This window comes from Urocitellus parryii, chromosome 9 (genome assembly GCF_045843805.1).
Source record: "Urocitellus parryii isolate mUroPar1 chromosome 9, mUroPar1.hap1, whole genome shotgun sequence".
Taxonomy (NCBI): Eukaryota; Metazoa; Chordata; class Mammalia; order Rodentia; family Sciuridae; genus Urocitellus; species Urocitellus parryii.
Window position 1 is genome coordinate 48,585,632 of NC_135539.1, and position 16,496 is coordinate 48,602,127.

The following is a 16,496-nucleotide window of genomic DNA, read 5'->3' on the forward strand; positions in this document are numbered from 1 at the left end:
GAGGCAAAACTATTAAAGGAAAAAAAGGAAGAAAAACTACTAAACAGTCACAGTTGCACTAAATCACTGCAAACTTTAAGGTGTTTGTTAAATATATACTTCTACCATAAATAAGTTTTGCCATTTATGTTAGCATGTTGCTTATGAGACTTCTTTTTAAAACAAACAGGATCTATAGGTGTTTTAATAATTTGGCTTTTGAAGGGAAATCAGAATTCCACAACATAATGTATTTGTTTAATCTATTTATAACAAAGGAACTATTTAACAAGATAAAATAAAACTAAGAGACAATCATCAAACTGGTTTAATTTACAAAAGAATCAACTTCTAATCTGTGGTCACTGGTTGAAGTGATTCCTTAAATGAACTTCCTTCCTTCCTTCCTCCCTCTCCCTCTCTCCCTCCCTCCCTCCCCCCCCTCTCTCTTTCTCTTTCTCTCCCCCCTCCAAACATGGTTTGTTTATACACATTCTTTTTTAAACAGAATTCTTTTGTTATATGTTTCTATTCTCAGATATCTTCTTATATTCTCTTATTTCAGTGGTATCTAAAGAAACTTCTATGTACATAATAACCCTTGTGATGGTCTCTTGTTGTACATTAAAACAAGTATGTAGACCAGGAACAAATGATATCATAATGCATCCTGGAGTTTAGGTCTGTAACATCCTTAAAGGTCCATATGTTAAAGCCCTGTTCCCCAAAGTGGTGCTATTGGGAGGTGGTAGAAAATTTAAGAGATGGGGTCTAGTCCTTTAGGCCATACCATCAAAGGGGACTGTAGGGTTCTGGTCTCTTCTTGTGTCTTGCCCATTAGGCGAATGGTTTTACCATGTGTGGTTGCCATGATGTGCCGCTATGGGCCCCAAAGTGATAGGAACAATTGATTATGGACTGCAATTCTCCAACACTGGAGCTATATAAACATTTTCTCTTATTAAGTTTATTATCTCAGGCATTTTCTACTTTGAAAAAAATTGACTAACACAATGCAAACATATTACACTTCATTGGCTGAATTTTTCCCTTTGCCATAGAAAAGTATGGAAAGGAAACAATTGTTTCTAAGACTAGGAGTTAAATGCAGTGAATGGCTACACTCCATAACCATGGCTTGCAAATCCAAAATCCTATCCAGGCCAGACAGGTAGAAAAATCATCAAGTGCCATTCTGCCAATGGTAATATACCATATTCAGTCCTTGAAGAAGTTGTCTTATTTTTCTAAAATCCTCTTGAGTTACTTTTACTTCTCAACAGATAAAACTACAGATGAAGTACACATATAACAGGAGAATGTTAACTGATATCCTATAAAAATTGGCAATATAAAGAGGAGTGGTGGAGATTGTACTGAATAACTAGAGAGACCGTGTCCCATTTAAGCAGTTATCCATAACTTAGCTCAAGTTAAGATAATGACATTGGGATGTGAAGGCCTAGTCTGATCAAATCTTTTGTTTTGCCAAAGGAGCTCTAAATTTTTATATAAATTGCTCATTTTGCAAGTCTAACCAAAAGTATATCTTTGTCTAAACATAGCCTGTTAACTTTCTGTGAGCCACCAGCTTTATATTATGATTCATGATATTCTCATTAAACCAATATGGTCTCCTATTTTCATCTGTAACTGGGTGATATAGAATGGTCTTTTGGGGGCACAAACGCTGTCTTTTCAAAGAAATGATTTTTCTAGGTCATGGGATATTTTCATGCTGAACTTCACCAGCTCATGCAAAATTCTTTTATCCAACGAACTCTTAATTCAACCCAATCTAGTCCTGGGCTTGTTTTAGCAATTATTTCCTATCTCAGATATTCAATCCTACCATAGGAATCATCATCTCTGCTTACAAAAATAATCATACATCTTTACTCACTAAAATATTCCTATGCTCAGCTATAAAAACTGCCTTGAACTCAATTGCTATCTTTCACTGTCAACTGTTATTCCTGACACCTTGCAATTTGGCTCCCAGTAAAACTGTTTCTCAGATGTTATCAGTGACTCCAAGTTACCAGATCCAACTGCGTATCATTTTCTGCATACTCTGTAAAGAAATCCATATTGTTGACCATCTCTTTACTTTTGGACTTTAATTCAAATCTACTGATTAAATATTCATTTTAAAAAAACTTCTAAATGTTTAAAAAGAGACTCAGAGTAAAAACCTACATTTTGTTCTTTGCCTACAATTTTATACAAAGAATGATGCTGATACCAATGCTTATAGAAGCATAATTCACAGGCGCCAAGTTATGGAACCAGCCAAAGTGTGTCTCAACAGATGAATGGATAAAGAAAATGTGGTATCTATACACAATGGAGCTTTATTCAGCCTCAAATAAGAATGACATTATGTCATTTACTGGTAAGTAGATGGATCTGGAGAACATCATGCTAAATACACCAGATTCAGAAAGTCAAGAGTCGAATGTTTTCTCTCATATGTAGGAAGTAAAGAAGTGGATGAGGATTTTAAAAAAGGAGGGGACCACCCAAAAACAGAAGGAAGACTGTTATGCTTTGGATATGAGGTATCCCCCAAAAGCTCATGTGTGAGCAATGCAAGAAGGTTCAGAGGAGAAATGATTGGGTTGTGAGAGTCTTAACCCAATCAGTGAATTAATCCCCTGATAGGGATTAACTGAGTGGTAACTGAAGTTGTAGGGTGTGGATAGAGGAGGTAGGAATTGGGAGTGTGTCTTTGAGGTATATATTTGTATCTGGAAAGTGGAGATCTCTTTCTCTGCTTCCTGGTCATCACATGGGCTGGTTCCCTCTGCCATACTCTTCCACCATGATGTTCTGCCTTATCTCAAGCCCTGAGGAATGGTGCTAGATTTCTTCTAGAGCCCTGAGGAATGCAGCTATACTTCTATGGACTGAGACCTCTGAAACCATGAACCCTTAAATAAACTTTTCCTCCTTTACAATTGTTATGGTTGGGTGATTAAGTCACATCAGCAAAAAAGCACACTAAAACAAAGACAAATAGAGTAAAGGAAGGAAATTGAGAGGGATAGAGGAGGGAAGGGCAAAGGAAAGTACTGGGGAATTTACCAAATTATGGTTTGTCCATATACAGATATACTATAATTAATCCTGCTTTTATATATAATTACAATGTACTAATTGAAATATAATACATAAAATAATATATATGAATGTATATATGAATATGGCATAACAAATTCCACTATTATAAATAATTATGATGTACCAATAATGCTGAGTATAAAAATTAGGCAAAACTTCAAGAAATGTGTAAATTACTTGGCTTGATGTTTAAGATCTCACACTGGCAAGTAACCAAACTAAGATGTAACCATGCCACTTACATCTTTATCCCCTGCTGCTAACTAGAATTTTATTTGACCTTTGGTGCCAGTTGTAATGTTCTCTCTTGAGGATTAAGGCTCTGACTGCCTCAGTTGAATGGATCCTCTTCCTCTGGAATCAGCATTTTACAGTACTCACCACATGTTACTTTGTGTCACAAGGATCCATTGGAAGTATATATTCTATCTAATTCACTGAGCATAAAATCCTAAAGCAGGCAGAGTAGGTACAACTGTCTATTTTTGAATCAGCAGACGCAAGCAGTAATAACTGTATCTTATCATACCTCCCAGTATCCAAGCTCTCACACTGATTCTGCTTGGCTAGGAAACTGGTTTTGGTCAATGGGACATTGCAAATGTGATGCAGGCAAAGGCTTCAAAAGCACTCACAGGCTGGAGACTTCTTTTTCTTGTGGCTCTCCAGACTCGAGACTCATGGTGGGCAGAGTTTAGTGCAGGGTGAAAGACCATGTGAAACAAACAAGTTTACCCAGCTGAGCTCGCCAAATCAACCAGACCCCAGCCAACACACCAGACTGTAAAGCACCTCAAGCTGAACCAGACCAGAAGAACAGCAGCTGACCACGGAATCATGGGAATAAATTCCTGGTAACTTAGGCTGATCAGGGATGTAAGGAGAGGTGTTCATTAACACAGTGTGTGTTAATTATCTAGCACACACTATTTTTCTGAAACAAGTAAAAAATTAATGATCATTCAATTCTCTCTTATATTTTCTCTACACTACAAACTGTAATATTCAATATGTGCACAGAGTTTGTTTTGTTTCATAAAATGAAAATCCAGAGGGAAGCACATTGTAAAAGATAAGAGGATAGGTATTTTAATACAAACGTGGATTTGAATTCAGGATGTATCATTTACTATCTTCTAGGTTTTAGGTAAATACTGTAAACTTTCTGGGCCTTATTTTCAATTTTGTAAAATGGATATAATACTAAAAACTTCAGGGTATTGGAGACAATATGTTTTAAATATATATGCATAGGTGCATACAATATCTAAATAATTTCTTTGTTAATCAGGAAATAGTATCATTGTGTATATAAATGTTAATCTTAAGGATGCTGAAGCAGTTGATCTCTGTGTTTTCACACAACTACCTATAATCAGTAATGAAAGAACTTCTCAACATGCTTAAAGATGACTAAAATGCGAGAGATTGAAAGTGAAATGCAGATGATGATAATTTTGATGCCCTAATGATTTCTAGATATCTTTGCCACCATTCAGACCATCCGTTGGTATCTCCAAACTAGAAATTTCTCCTTCCAATACAGATTAGAAAATTAATGGTAAGGTCCAGTTATATATGGGGTTCAGACAATGGTTATTTATCCACATTATGGGAATAGCAAATCATAACAAAATAAAATTAAGAAGTTATTCAAGAAGAAAAAAGTTTTTTTTTTTAGAAGTTTTGAGTAATTAATTCAGTTAATCAGATGATTTAAAAAGTATAGACATTGTTACTTGAATACAAGGATGGCACCAAGGGAATGCATTTTCATCCTCTATCAAAATATATATAATGCTTTACCAAGCTAGAGTGTCTAGAAAGCTTCCTGAGTTACTAGTAACCAAGGCACATTATGAAATCCTTTGTGTCCAGCCCACTGAGCCTGTGTAATACAAAGGTTCATGCTACCCCCACTAATATCAGAGCATGCTAATGCAAATATGCTCATTTAAGATAAATAATATAATAATTGTGAAGAAAGCAACAGAAAGAAATAAATCCTCTTCCATGACCAATTGCTCACCTATATATGTTCCGCTGTTGTTACCAGCATATTCAGCATCTTCTGGATGGAGTGTAAAAGCATACAGAACAAAAGCCAAGAAATAAAGCAGAACAGTTAGAAGCCCAGCCACAGATGCAAAAAATAAATTACTCAAAACAATCATGTAAAGCACAGCATAGAACAGCCTTCACAATGCCACTCTTAAACATAAAACATTTTGTTTTATATTTAAGTTTTAATATTTTGAAATATCATGCAGGGTGTTTTTTTTTTCAACTTCTTCAGAGGTTCCTTGATGAAGTTCCAAGAAAATTATTATAAAAGACTTGTCTGAAATGTTTCTGCTTTTACAGTTAATAAAACTATAGCACTTGATGCCCAAAGAAAATTGACTTTGGTAAATCAGGCTCTTGGACAATATGTAAAGTATAGCACTTATTTTGGCTCATTGGATTAGACAAAAAGGTTAAGATTAAAATATATTCTTTCTATTGACAGGTACTCATTCCATGTTGGAAAGGAATAAAGGAATAATATTTCCATTTTTATTTAAAAAATAGTTGAAAGTAAACAATGTGCCATGCAGTGGAACACTGATTATGTACTTAAGATTTTAGCCTCCAATATTCAAATAAATACACCCCTAGATTAACACAGACTGGAGATATGGTTCAGAAGTAGAGCACTTGCCTAGCACGTGTGAGTCCCTGGGCTCAATCCAAAACTGCTACTACTCTTACTACTAATAATACTAATAATAAAGTTGAGAAGATGGTCGCTATATCCCTATTCAAAGTAAGTCTGTCAATATATTTAAATACACTGAACATATGTCAGTATATTTGAATACATTCTTTATTCACCTTCAAGACTACTGACAAAAGAGACAAATGTCATGTGCTATTTAGATTACATCCTATATTTCTTCTATGAGAAGCAAAAAACAAACAAATAAACAAAAAATAAAAACAGATGAAAAGTACATTTCTTTCAAAAACAAAGTACAACCATGACTTTTGGTACTGAAATGTCAAGATGGAGGTATGGATGTACAAGAAAGTTCTCTTTCATAACTGCTAGGTATATTTGCTATAATCCTATTACTTAGGATCACTAAATAAATTACTAGACTATTCAGGGAAACTTTCATACATGTACCTTTAATTTCCTCTGAGAAGCACAAAGAAAATGAGAAAGGATATGGTTAAATGAGCAGAAAATACAATTAAAGTAGGAAGATGTTGCATCCAAGGGGAAAAAAAAACAAAATACACCTACCACACTCAACTGCTTCCTCATCTTAGAAAAGCCAAAGGGGGAAAAAAGAAATGTATTTAAATGTTTCAAAATTATTAGTTAACAATTAGAATTTTAGACTGCAGTATAGACTTAGTCTAAAATGACTTTTACGCTTTTAAAGCCTTCATGTATCAACCAAAAGGGGAAATAACCAGAAAAAAATCCTCAGCAATTTTTCAAAATGATACCTTGAATAAGGGAATTTGATTTATTTTCATAGATTGGTTGTCTTTATAAATCAATGTTTAAGACATTTGAAGAAATTTCATGATAAATATGGTCAAAAGTAGAAGGAATTTTAGAAACAATAAATTTTGCCCTTAAAATGTCTAAATATCCTGATAATGATCAATTTATTATACACATCAAATGAGTCAGGTAGATCCCTTTGTTTTCATTCCGTCTGTATTATCTGATAAAAAGTATCTTAAAAAAAGAAAGTCCTAAACAGTTCTTAAATTACTAATTGGATAGTTAAATCTGATGAGACTCACTTTCAGTAATGGGTGAAAAAATGTTCTGGGAACATCCACAAAACCAAACCAAAACATGAGTTAAGATAAAAAATATTTTACAACTTGACTATATAGAGTAAATAGGAGCAGTAAGAACACTTCTCTGCTCACTTTCTCTGCAACTACAAAATGGCAGTCAGAAAACGCTTTGGGCAAAGTATATACCATTGTATTTTTATTTTCAAATACACATGGGTCTTCTAACTGTGTTGGTTCTACTTGACAAATATTAGCAAATATGATAAGCAAACCAATAGTATTCAGGCTCATTTTATGAATTACCCAAGTTGTGAGTTTAAATGTATATGCATATTTCCTTATAGCTCCAAAATGTGATGTGCACCTAAAATGAATCATCAGAAAATAAAAAGCAAACTACATGATACAGATTAACCCTACCAGATATATAGGCATGAGGGAAATAATGAGTAGTTAGTTACAACCAATAATCATGAAATCTCCTGGACTCTGCTACAAAGTGAATTGTTAAGCAGTATCTACATTTTTTGATAGGAATATTAGGATAAATTGAGTATTGCATCCTTGATTAAAGATTCAACGTCATGGTAATCAGATGATAAAAACCATGCCACAAAACAAAAAATTAAAATGCCAAGACCAATCCACAATAAAAATAAACACTCTATATTACAGATACGGATATTTCATACTCTAATAAAAGGTCATGAATATGCTGCTAAATTTGCAAAAGAATATTTCCCCATACAATTCTTTAGAAAAGGAATGATACATTTTAGTACGACAAAGCCACACACATGTATCCAGTAGCAAGTTCATGCTTAATAGACATAAGTAGGAAAAACAAAGAAACACATTCTCTTAGAATTAGCAAGTTAGAAAAAGGAAGAAATATATGTATAACAAGTAGATCACAGAAGAGAGCCAACCACATGGTTCTTACTATGTTCAAGGAACTGTTCTAGGTACATTAAATGCATAAAGTTATTTATTTCTCCAACAACTCTATAAGGCCAATACTATTATCCCCTTTTTACAGATGGGACAACACTCATTAAGTGGCAAATATGGGATGTAGACATAGTCTGGTTCCAGACTTCTGAGTGTCTAATTATAATGCTATATTATCATGCTAAAATCATTGATGATTACTCAGTCCTTGGGCTAGAAAATAAAATGAGAGGAGAAGTAAAGACATGAGGTTTTTTCCAAGTCTCCTGTCTACTCCCATTACCTTCCAACACATTTCCCTATTGAAGTTTCCCCACAACATCCCAAGAGTGGTTCTTTTTCCAATGTTATCAGGAGTCCACCATCCACTAACTTGCAGCACTGAAGAACAGGAGAGAAAAGAGAACCACAGGAGGTCAAAAAGCACATTAAGAGATAAATTTAAGCCAGGCACAGTGGCATATGCCTATAATCCCAGCGGCTCAGATCACAAATTCAAAGTCATCCTCCACAACTTTGGGAGACCTTAAAAAACTCAGAAGACCCTGTTACATTTAATGGGCTGGGGGACATGGTTTGATGGTAAAATACCCCTGGTTTCAATCCCTGACACAACAAACAGAAGATGAGGAAGACATTAATTTACTGTCTCTGTGAATGGACTGGAAAGGCTCTCATGAGGAACATGAGATGAGCTCTGCAATTGGCCATTCCACTGGATACAACTCTTAGTGGTACAAATCTGACACTCTTGACAACTGGAGCAATCTTAGGTCTACACTGTTGAGGTATTGTGCACATGGGCAAGACAAAATCTGCTTTTCTATTTCCTTTACCCTCCTATTAAAAATCTCCCCTAAAATTCTGCAATAATCCATGTCCACAGACCAGATTTTTAACCATTAACCTACTCTTTCCTACCTGCATGGCACTGGGTCCCCAGGACAAAATCCAAGAAATGTTTTAAAACCCATCAAACTAGAAGAATCTACTCTGAGGGTGTTTTGGAAGCAACACTATCAGATATGCAAAGAGAAGGCAGTTTACTGAGACTAAAAGGTGGTAATAATACCTCATCCATATAATCAAGGAAGTAATAGGACATGAGACTTACAACACCTAGTTCATTTGCACCTCTTTCTACACAAACCTTGAACTTTTGGGTCTTTCAAATGTTATTAATAAATATTAAAATAGTATAGTTTGGATCTGGAACGTCTCCCACATTTCCATGTACTGGATAGAGGCATGGTCAATAGTTTGGCACTACCAGCAAGTGGTGGAATTTTTTAGGAGATGGTGCCTAGTGAGAGGTCTTCCAGTCACTGAGGGTGTGATTTTGAAAGGGATTGTGGGACCCAGGGAGCAGCTTTGCTCCACTGTATGCTCTCACTCTAGTGCACTGCCTAGTCATAGGCTCAAAAACAGCAAAGCCCCATCATTCATGGGCTGGGGCCTTCAAAGTTTCGAGCCAAAGTAAACCTGTTCTCTTATAAGTTGATTATCTCAGGCATTTGCTAAGATAACAGAAAGCTGACTAATCCATAAAGGAAAATACTTTTAGAATTTTTTTTAAAAACTCCATGTGTTTCTGTTTACTGAAAATCCCATTAAGAAAACGTTTCACAAAGTTTACACATACAAACCTAATTTTCACAACATAAGCAATCTATTTGTTTCTGAATTAACTCTATGTGTGAAAACACTGAATAAACATTATTGAGTATGCCAGGAGGAATGTACTAAACTTGAAAAGCTTTATTACAACAACCTGTAGAGTTCCTGTCATATATTTCTTACATATGTGGCCTTCTAAGATATTGGGACTATGTACAGGAAATTCATTATTTCAGTGCTTAAAATTCTTTCCCTGGATAAAGTGATCTGCATTCAATTGTGTGCTTATCTTGAAAGAAGCAGGTAACACCTTGTTTGAATGGACATCATGCGTCTGCCCTTAAATATTTTCTTTTTATGCACATAAACAATTAAAATTGGTTGAAACAAATTATAAAATTTTAGTTTTAAGTTCTAAGCTTTAAAATGTCAAAAACTATTCTGATTTCTTTTATGACGAATTTTCTGAGATACTTTTAAAAATATTTCAAATTAGTGTTATTTAAATTGTCATATTAGAAATGTTCAGGTATTTATTCTTTTATAACTAAAAAAGGAAATATAAGTACTGAAAATAAAAATCATACTTGAATGTTCTGTTGTAATATATACTATATAACAAAGAGCTATTTCTCCATCCTTCCTGAATACCATTTATATTTCATTTAAATATAAATTATATCCTATTGAAGTCAGCATTAATGTAATTAAAGACAATTCTTAACACACACATTTAGATTTCAATAGAAGAGGAACAAACAATATTTCAAATAAATTCACATTTCTTTTAGGTCAGGTGATATCATATGCTATATAAATGCAAAACTACAAAAGTAATTACTTGAAAGTATTTTGAAACAGAAATGTAAGCTGCCAAGTTTCCATTATAAAAAACTACTCCTGTATGTGACTTGAGACATAAGATTCTCCTATACTTATTTCCAGAACACTTAAACTCCCTCTTTTATGTAATAAACCAAAATTCATCATATCAAAGAAAGTCTATCAGACATCTAGGTCTGCTCTTTTGTCTCTGTTCCTGATACAAATATATTAGGTGGAAGCCTATCATTAGATGATGGCAGGAAGGAAAATAAAGTTCTATTAGAGATTTTTGTTGCTGCTGCTGTTGTTGCAAAGGCAATTCCTCCAAAAAGCAGAAAAGGGGAGGAAAGGAGATGAGTCCCCATATTAAGCTTCTAAGATTTAAGAATATTTTCATTTTAAGAGTCCCAATCCCCAAAAAACAAATGCCGAATGTTTTCTCTGATAAAAGGTGGTTGACTCATAGTGGGGTAGGGAGGGAGAGCATGGGAAGAATGGATGAATTGTAGATAGGGCAGAGGGGTGGGAGGGAAAGGGAAGTAGGCAGGGGATTAGCAAGGATGGTGGAATGTGATGGACATCATTATACAAAGTACATGTATGAAGACTTGAATTAAGTGTCAACATACTTTATATACAGAGATATGAAAAATTGTGGTATATATGTGTATTAAGAATTGTAATGCAAAAAAACAAAGTACATTTATAAAGGCATAAATTGGCATGAACTTACTTTATATACAGAGATATGAAAAATTGTGCTTTATATGTGTAATAAGAATTGTAATGCATTCCACTGCTGTTGTGTATTTAAAAAAATAAAATAAATAAAAGATAAAAAAGAAAGAAGTTAGGGGAAATTGTGGCCTGAGTAAAGGTTGGCTTGGGTCTAATATTAAAAGACTATAAACTTTATTAGGGTAGAGGTTATTTATTTCATTCACCAAGAATAAAATTATATTGTTTTGTCTCTGTTTAAAAAAAATAGTACATTTTTTTTTCGATTTTAGTAATGTTCAATTTTAGGAAGCAAATTATTTTGCTTGGGAAGCCTATTTTCTGGATATGTAAATAGGCCAAGATTCTTAAGAGGAGATAAAAACCAAGCTACAAAGATGAATGCCACCTACATTGTGAGTTTTGCATAAGGATGCTAATTTCAAAGCCTAAAGAGGTTCTTATTATCATATCTCCTGACTTTATTTACCTTAGAGTCAGGTACCAGAGCTCTAGCACAAATATAACTGCAAAGATGACATGATTAGAATTTGCTATTCCTTTTTGCTTTCTATGTTGATATTAATTGAACCTCTACAGTTCCAGAGTCATCATCCATGAACTTTTCCTCCATGGAAAATTTCAGTATGGTGATATACTTAAGAACTAAATACAGAGTAAAATCATAGCAATATAAGCAATCACCCAGGAACAAAAATTAACCAATTTAACACATATTACTAGATGACTAAGTTCATTATTCCAGACCCAATGCTTATAATATCTTCCTGGCACTTAAAGGCACTTGTAAAAGTAAGTACGGAAAATTTTCATCACTATAAGTTTTTCATAAAGTTGTAACACCAACATGAAAGAATTATTTTTCAGAAATTTAACATTTTATTTAGCACTGTCAGAAACTTTTCTTAAAGTTTTCATGAATATTCAAAATCATAAAAATTATTTTAGGCCAACTTTTTATTTTCCTTATAGATTATAATTTAGCAAAGGGCATGATAACATAAACTTCCTATTCCAAAAATCTAAGTACCAAATGTTGACTCTAAGAAGCAGTGAGTCAGATGACCTTTAAATGATACAGCTATATTTAAAGAATCACTACCAAATCCACAGGTTAAAATGCTTTTAAATGCCACTAAGAATGTTCAGAACCAACACAATGACTTATGAACAGACTTTAAGTTTATAAAACAATATTCAAAGATCAAACAGAATTTCATTTTTTTCAGAATAAAGACACTAGCCTTCTATAATTTTCACATAAACATACTGTCTCTGAACAAGGCCATATAACCATAGCCTAAAGATTTATTTGGATAATCCTTGGCTAGCTTTACTTAAAAATTAATAACACCTAGATATGAGAACAAATAATATATCATTTAGTGAATCAATACCTACTTTAAAAGAAAAGAGAAAAGTGGGGGAAGTAAGAAAACAGAAGATCAAGAAACATTTCTAAATGGCATTCAAGAAGCCAAAAAAAAAAAATCAAAAAAATGAATACTTCTCAGATCTAAACACTGAAGTGTTAACATCAAAAAGAAACTGTGCAAATCAATAGATGAAAAAACTTTTATTACAATTAATGCTGTCTACTTACAGGCATATACACACACTCTTCTCACATTTAAATTCACACACATCTATACCAAATTCAATGTGGGAGAGCTACTGAAAAGCCAATCACCTTTGTGTATATAGTTTTGCAAAGAAATACAATTGATTTAAAATTTTAAATAAACAAAAAATCATAATTATAACAAATCATAAATTTCTAAGTTGTCTTATGATTCAAACAAACTTGAGTCTGCATTCGGCTTTAAGTAGTCATATTTCCCTCATTTTTTCAGTGACGCATGTTTATCCATTAAATGTGGGTACACCTCTGATCTAATGCTCCCTGAAAGAGCCAGTCAGGTGAATGTCTCAACGTTTCTTTCAGCAGGGTGTTGCCAATGAAAAGTTGCCATGCTTAGAAATAACGCACCATTAAATTTTAAGCCATCTAATGTCTTAGGATGCCACGCGTATTATGACAATTTTTTTTCCTTCTGCACTGATTTAATATAGCAAGAACAAGCAGGCTTTTGAATCAATGTTCTACTTAAAGTATTTGCTTGCTATGGGATTTATAGTCAACTGTAGTCTGGCTCCCTTACTATGTGATTCCTGGGCTCTAAGATTCTACAAACTGACAGAAAAAACAGGAGATGTGAAAAATGCAACAATACTAAAAACAGATGTTGGTATAAAATTCCAGGGCCATTTATTTGTTCATTTCACTTTTTAATGTACAATTTCTATGCTTAAAACAAGGGACTTTTTTAAAAAAAACTATTAAAAGAAAACCAGAACCATGAAACATTTAGGGAGATTAAACTGAAATTTATGAACTGGAGACTTGAGAGGGCATGAGGTGGGAAGTCAAGAAAAGCTGAGAGAAGGGTAAGATGAAAGAAAAAAAAACAATGTTTTTCAGTAGCTCTACATCATTCTTTTTCTTACTTTTTCTTACATTTTCTGGGAATCTAGTCTGGTGATAAAATCCAATCATATGAAACAAAGGTCAGAGTTTTAATAATTTATAATTTGTGGATATAATCTGTAGATAAGAAAGGAATTATGAACCATAATTATTCTTAGGCACAAATGCTTTTGTGCCCAAGAAAATGGTGGGATTTTTGCACTAATCTTTATCTGGAAATATCCTGCCCAAATCTCCTGAATTTAGAGAAAGAAGAGTTGTAGTCTAGGTTACATTTACAAAATAGTTAACTTTGAAAATCAAAGAGAGCAGTAGTTTTGAGTTATTTTCTTAAAGAGTGAGTCATGGGTTTATTATAAACATCTCCAACCACACTTTTCTTCACAAGATTCACATTAATATTCCTACTGTGAATTTCTTACGTCTTTGGTTCCTGAAAAATGATAATCCAAAAGCTATTGCAAGATAATATGATTCTGTTTTCTTCCATGAGCACCTGCTTTAATAGTCAAAAATAAATAGCAGGATTTAGTTACTCTGCATTCTTATTAACAAACTTACATGATTTCCTGTTGGAAACTTTCAGGGGCTGAACTAGTATTTCTGTTCGTCTCAGAGCCAATCTCCTGGAGGAATAAAAGGTCAATATGCCTATCAATTTTCAGCGTATGTCTGAGGTTAATGCAGCAGCAAAATATTAAAAATCTTTAAAAAAAAAAAAAAAGAAGAAAACCCAACCTTGCAAGTTAGGTAGGGAAAAACACAATGCAATTTTCTCCAGTTATAAAACAAACCTTCTACTTTAAATTTTTCTATTTGCACTGCTCCTGAAACAACTGTTTTTCTCTACCTTTCACCACAACACTATCAGATATTAATGGACTGTTTTCCATTTGCTTTGTAACAAAAACTTAAGATGACCTGGTACTGTCATATTATTTTTGGTCATTATTCATACTTACTTAGACAAAACAGAAATCCAAACCCAAGGGATAATGAATTCTAAGGCAGGGTTTTAGAGCTTATTTTATCGCAACTATGATGGAATGAAATTTTTCAGAGAACAAAAGGTCAGTTGAAGAAAGGCCACCATTCCATGCCAGGAGCTCACCTTTCCTGGAAATGCTTTGAGGGAATCAAGCCAGCTCTGGGGTTGGCATCACCTTCATGCCTTGCTTGCCACCACGTTGCATCATCTTGGCTCATAATCTGAAGAATATCTCCCTTTTTGAAAGAAAGCCCAGCTTCCTTACATGGAATTGCCTTATCCTCATTAGGATCGTAGTCAAAAAGGGCTTTGATAAACATCTGGAGGAAAGTTTCATTGAAGAAGAATAAATATAAAAAAAATAAATGTGAAATGGCCTACATTCTTGCAATGTATATTTAAGAAATAATGATCCAAACGACTAGAATACGAAAATAAACTTGTGGGGAAAAAGTGGATATGTATTAAAAGAAAAAAAAAAAAACTTACTTCCCACATGCACAAATATTTTTAAGAAAAGATTACCTTGCCTTCTTTGGAGGGCGTCTCTTCTTTGATGCTGGGTATAATCTTAAATGTAATTGCTCCCTGAGACTGACCCTGATATTGGGTGAAAGAAAGAGTCATAAGAAAACTCTTGCCAAGGAAAAATAAGATAAAATAGGTAGAAAGCTAAATGCATCTAAAAATTTACAAGCTTGGGATTACTGCTCTTAGACCAAACTGAGGAAACTATTTTTGTAGAAATTCCGGTAATGTGAGAAAGCTCTAAAGTTTGTCAAGTAAGTTAAAAAACATTAACCACCAAATTCACTTTTATTTTCTGTGTACTTCTAAGGTATCCCTCCCTCAATATTATCATCCATGTCAAGCTACTTCAAAATAGAAATGCAAAATATAATGTGCAAAGTTCAGGCTATTACATTTACATACTGGCATCCATGTGTTTTGAGACAAAATACTTCTACTGTCAGTAGTACTATGATTATAAACACATGATTCATTTAGCAGCGATGACCACGAGAAAAAATAAGGAACATTCAAATATGTTGTGTTCTGGTTCGTAAGATACCAAATACAATAGATTCATTAAAAGATGAAGAGAGAGAGTATCTATTCTAAGTTTAATCAAAACAGGCATCACCAATCTTTGTTGACTCAGACAAGGATAGGCCCCCGCTTTAAATACATTCTCATATTCTGTTTGCCTCTCTCTTTTTAGCATTGATCACAGTCATAAGTATTTATGCAATTATTTCTTAAGATCTGTTACTCCTGCTTAATTTAAAGCTCCACAAAAGCACTAAATAGCCTGGCATATGTTTAAAAGAGATAAAGAAGGAAGAAAAACAGGGAAGAAAGGAATAAGAAAACAAGACAGGCAGAGAGGAAAGAAGGCAAAGAGGGAGAAAAGAGAGGAGGAAGACATCCCCATGCAAGTATCAGTGATGCGCTGGTAAATCAAGACTCTGAAAGGATGTGGGGCTGATGATGCTGTCGGCCAGTTTCCATGGTATAAATGCTCCCACCTTAACCAATTTCAACTTACTGGCAGTTTCTGAAAGTTGGGTAGGAAAATGTCACAGAGTCAGCTCTATCAAGCTACAGTGGCCTCAGTTTCAGCCCAACACAGTAAGTAACACAATTTATAAAGGAGTGATTTATGTTACAATGGCATTACTGTTTTTACATTCACAAAAATAACAAATCTTACTAAGAATTCAGTCTAATACTGAATTACACAGGTAAAGAGAACGCAAGATCTTTATAATCCACTCAGACTTTTCCAATTTTTATGTGTATACTTAATTTATTTATTTATTTTGATACCAGGAATTGAACCCAGGGGCACTTAACCACGGAGCCATATTCTCAGCCATTTTCATTTTCTGAGACAGAGTCTCACTAAATTTCTTAGAGCCTCACTAAGTTGCTGAGGCTGGCCTCAAACTTGTGATCCTCCTGCCCCAGTCTCCCCATTGG

The 16,496-nt window shown here is 33.9% G+C and overlaps 1 protein-coding gene across 5 annotated transcripts in view; it reads right to left on the minus strand.

Annotated features, from left to right (window-relative positions):
- The window catches only part of Mpp7 (MAGUK p55 scaffold protein 7), a 259,878-nt gene that overhangs the window by 49,507 nt on the left and 193,875 nt on the right, over positions 1-16,496 (minus strand). For all 5 annotated transcript variants that reach the window (XM_026410607.2, XM_026410608.2, XM_026410606.2 and 2 more), the window contains 3 exons: positions 15,039-15,113; positions 14,637-14,833; positions 14,087-14,151 (listed from right to left, as the gene is read on the minus strand). In XM_026410607.2, the coding sequence (XP_026266392.2) occupies positions 14,087-14,151; positions 14,637-14,833; positions 15,039-15,113 (337 nt within the window). The remainder of the gene's footprint in view (positions 1-14,086; positions 14,152-14,636; positions 14,834-15,038; positions 15,114-16,496) is intronic.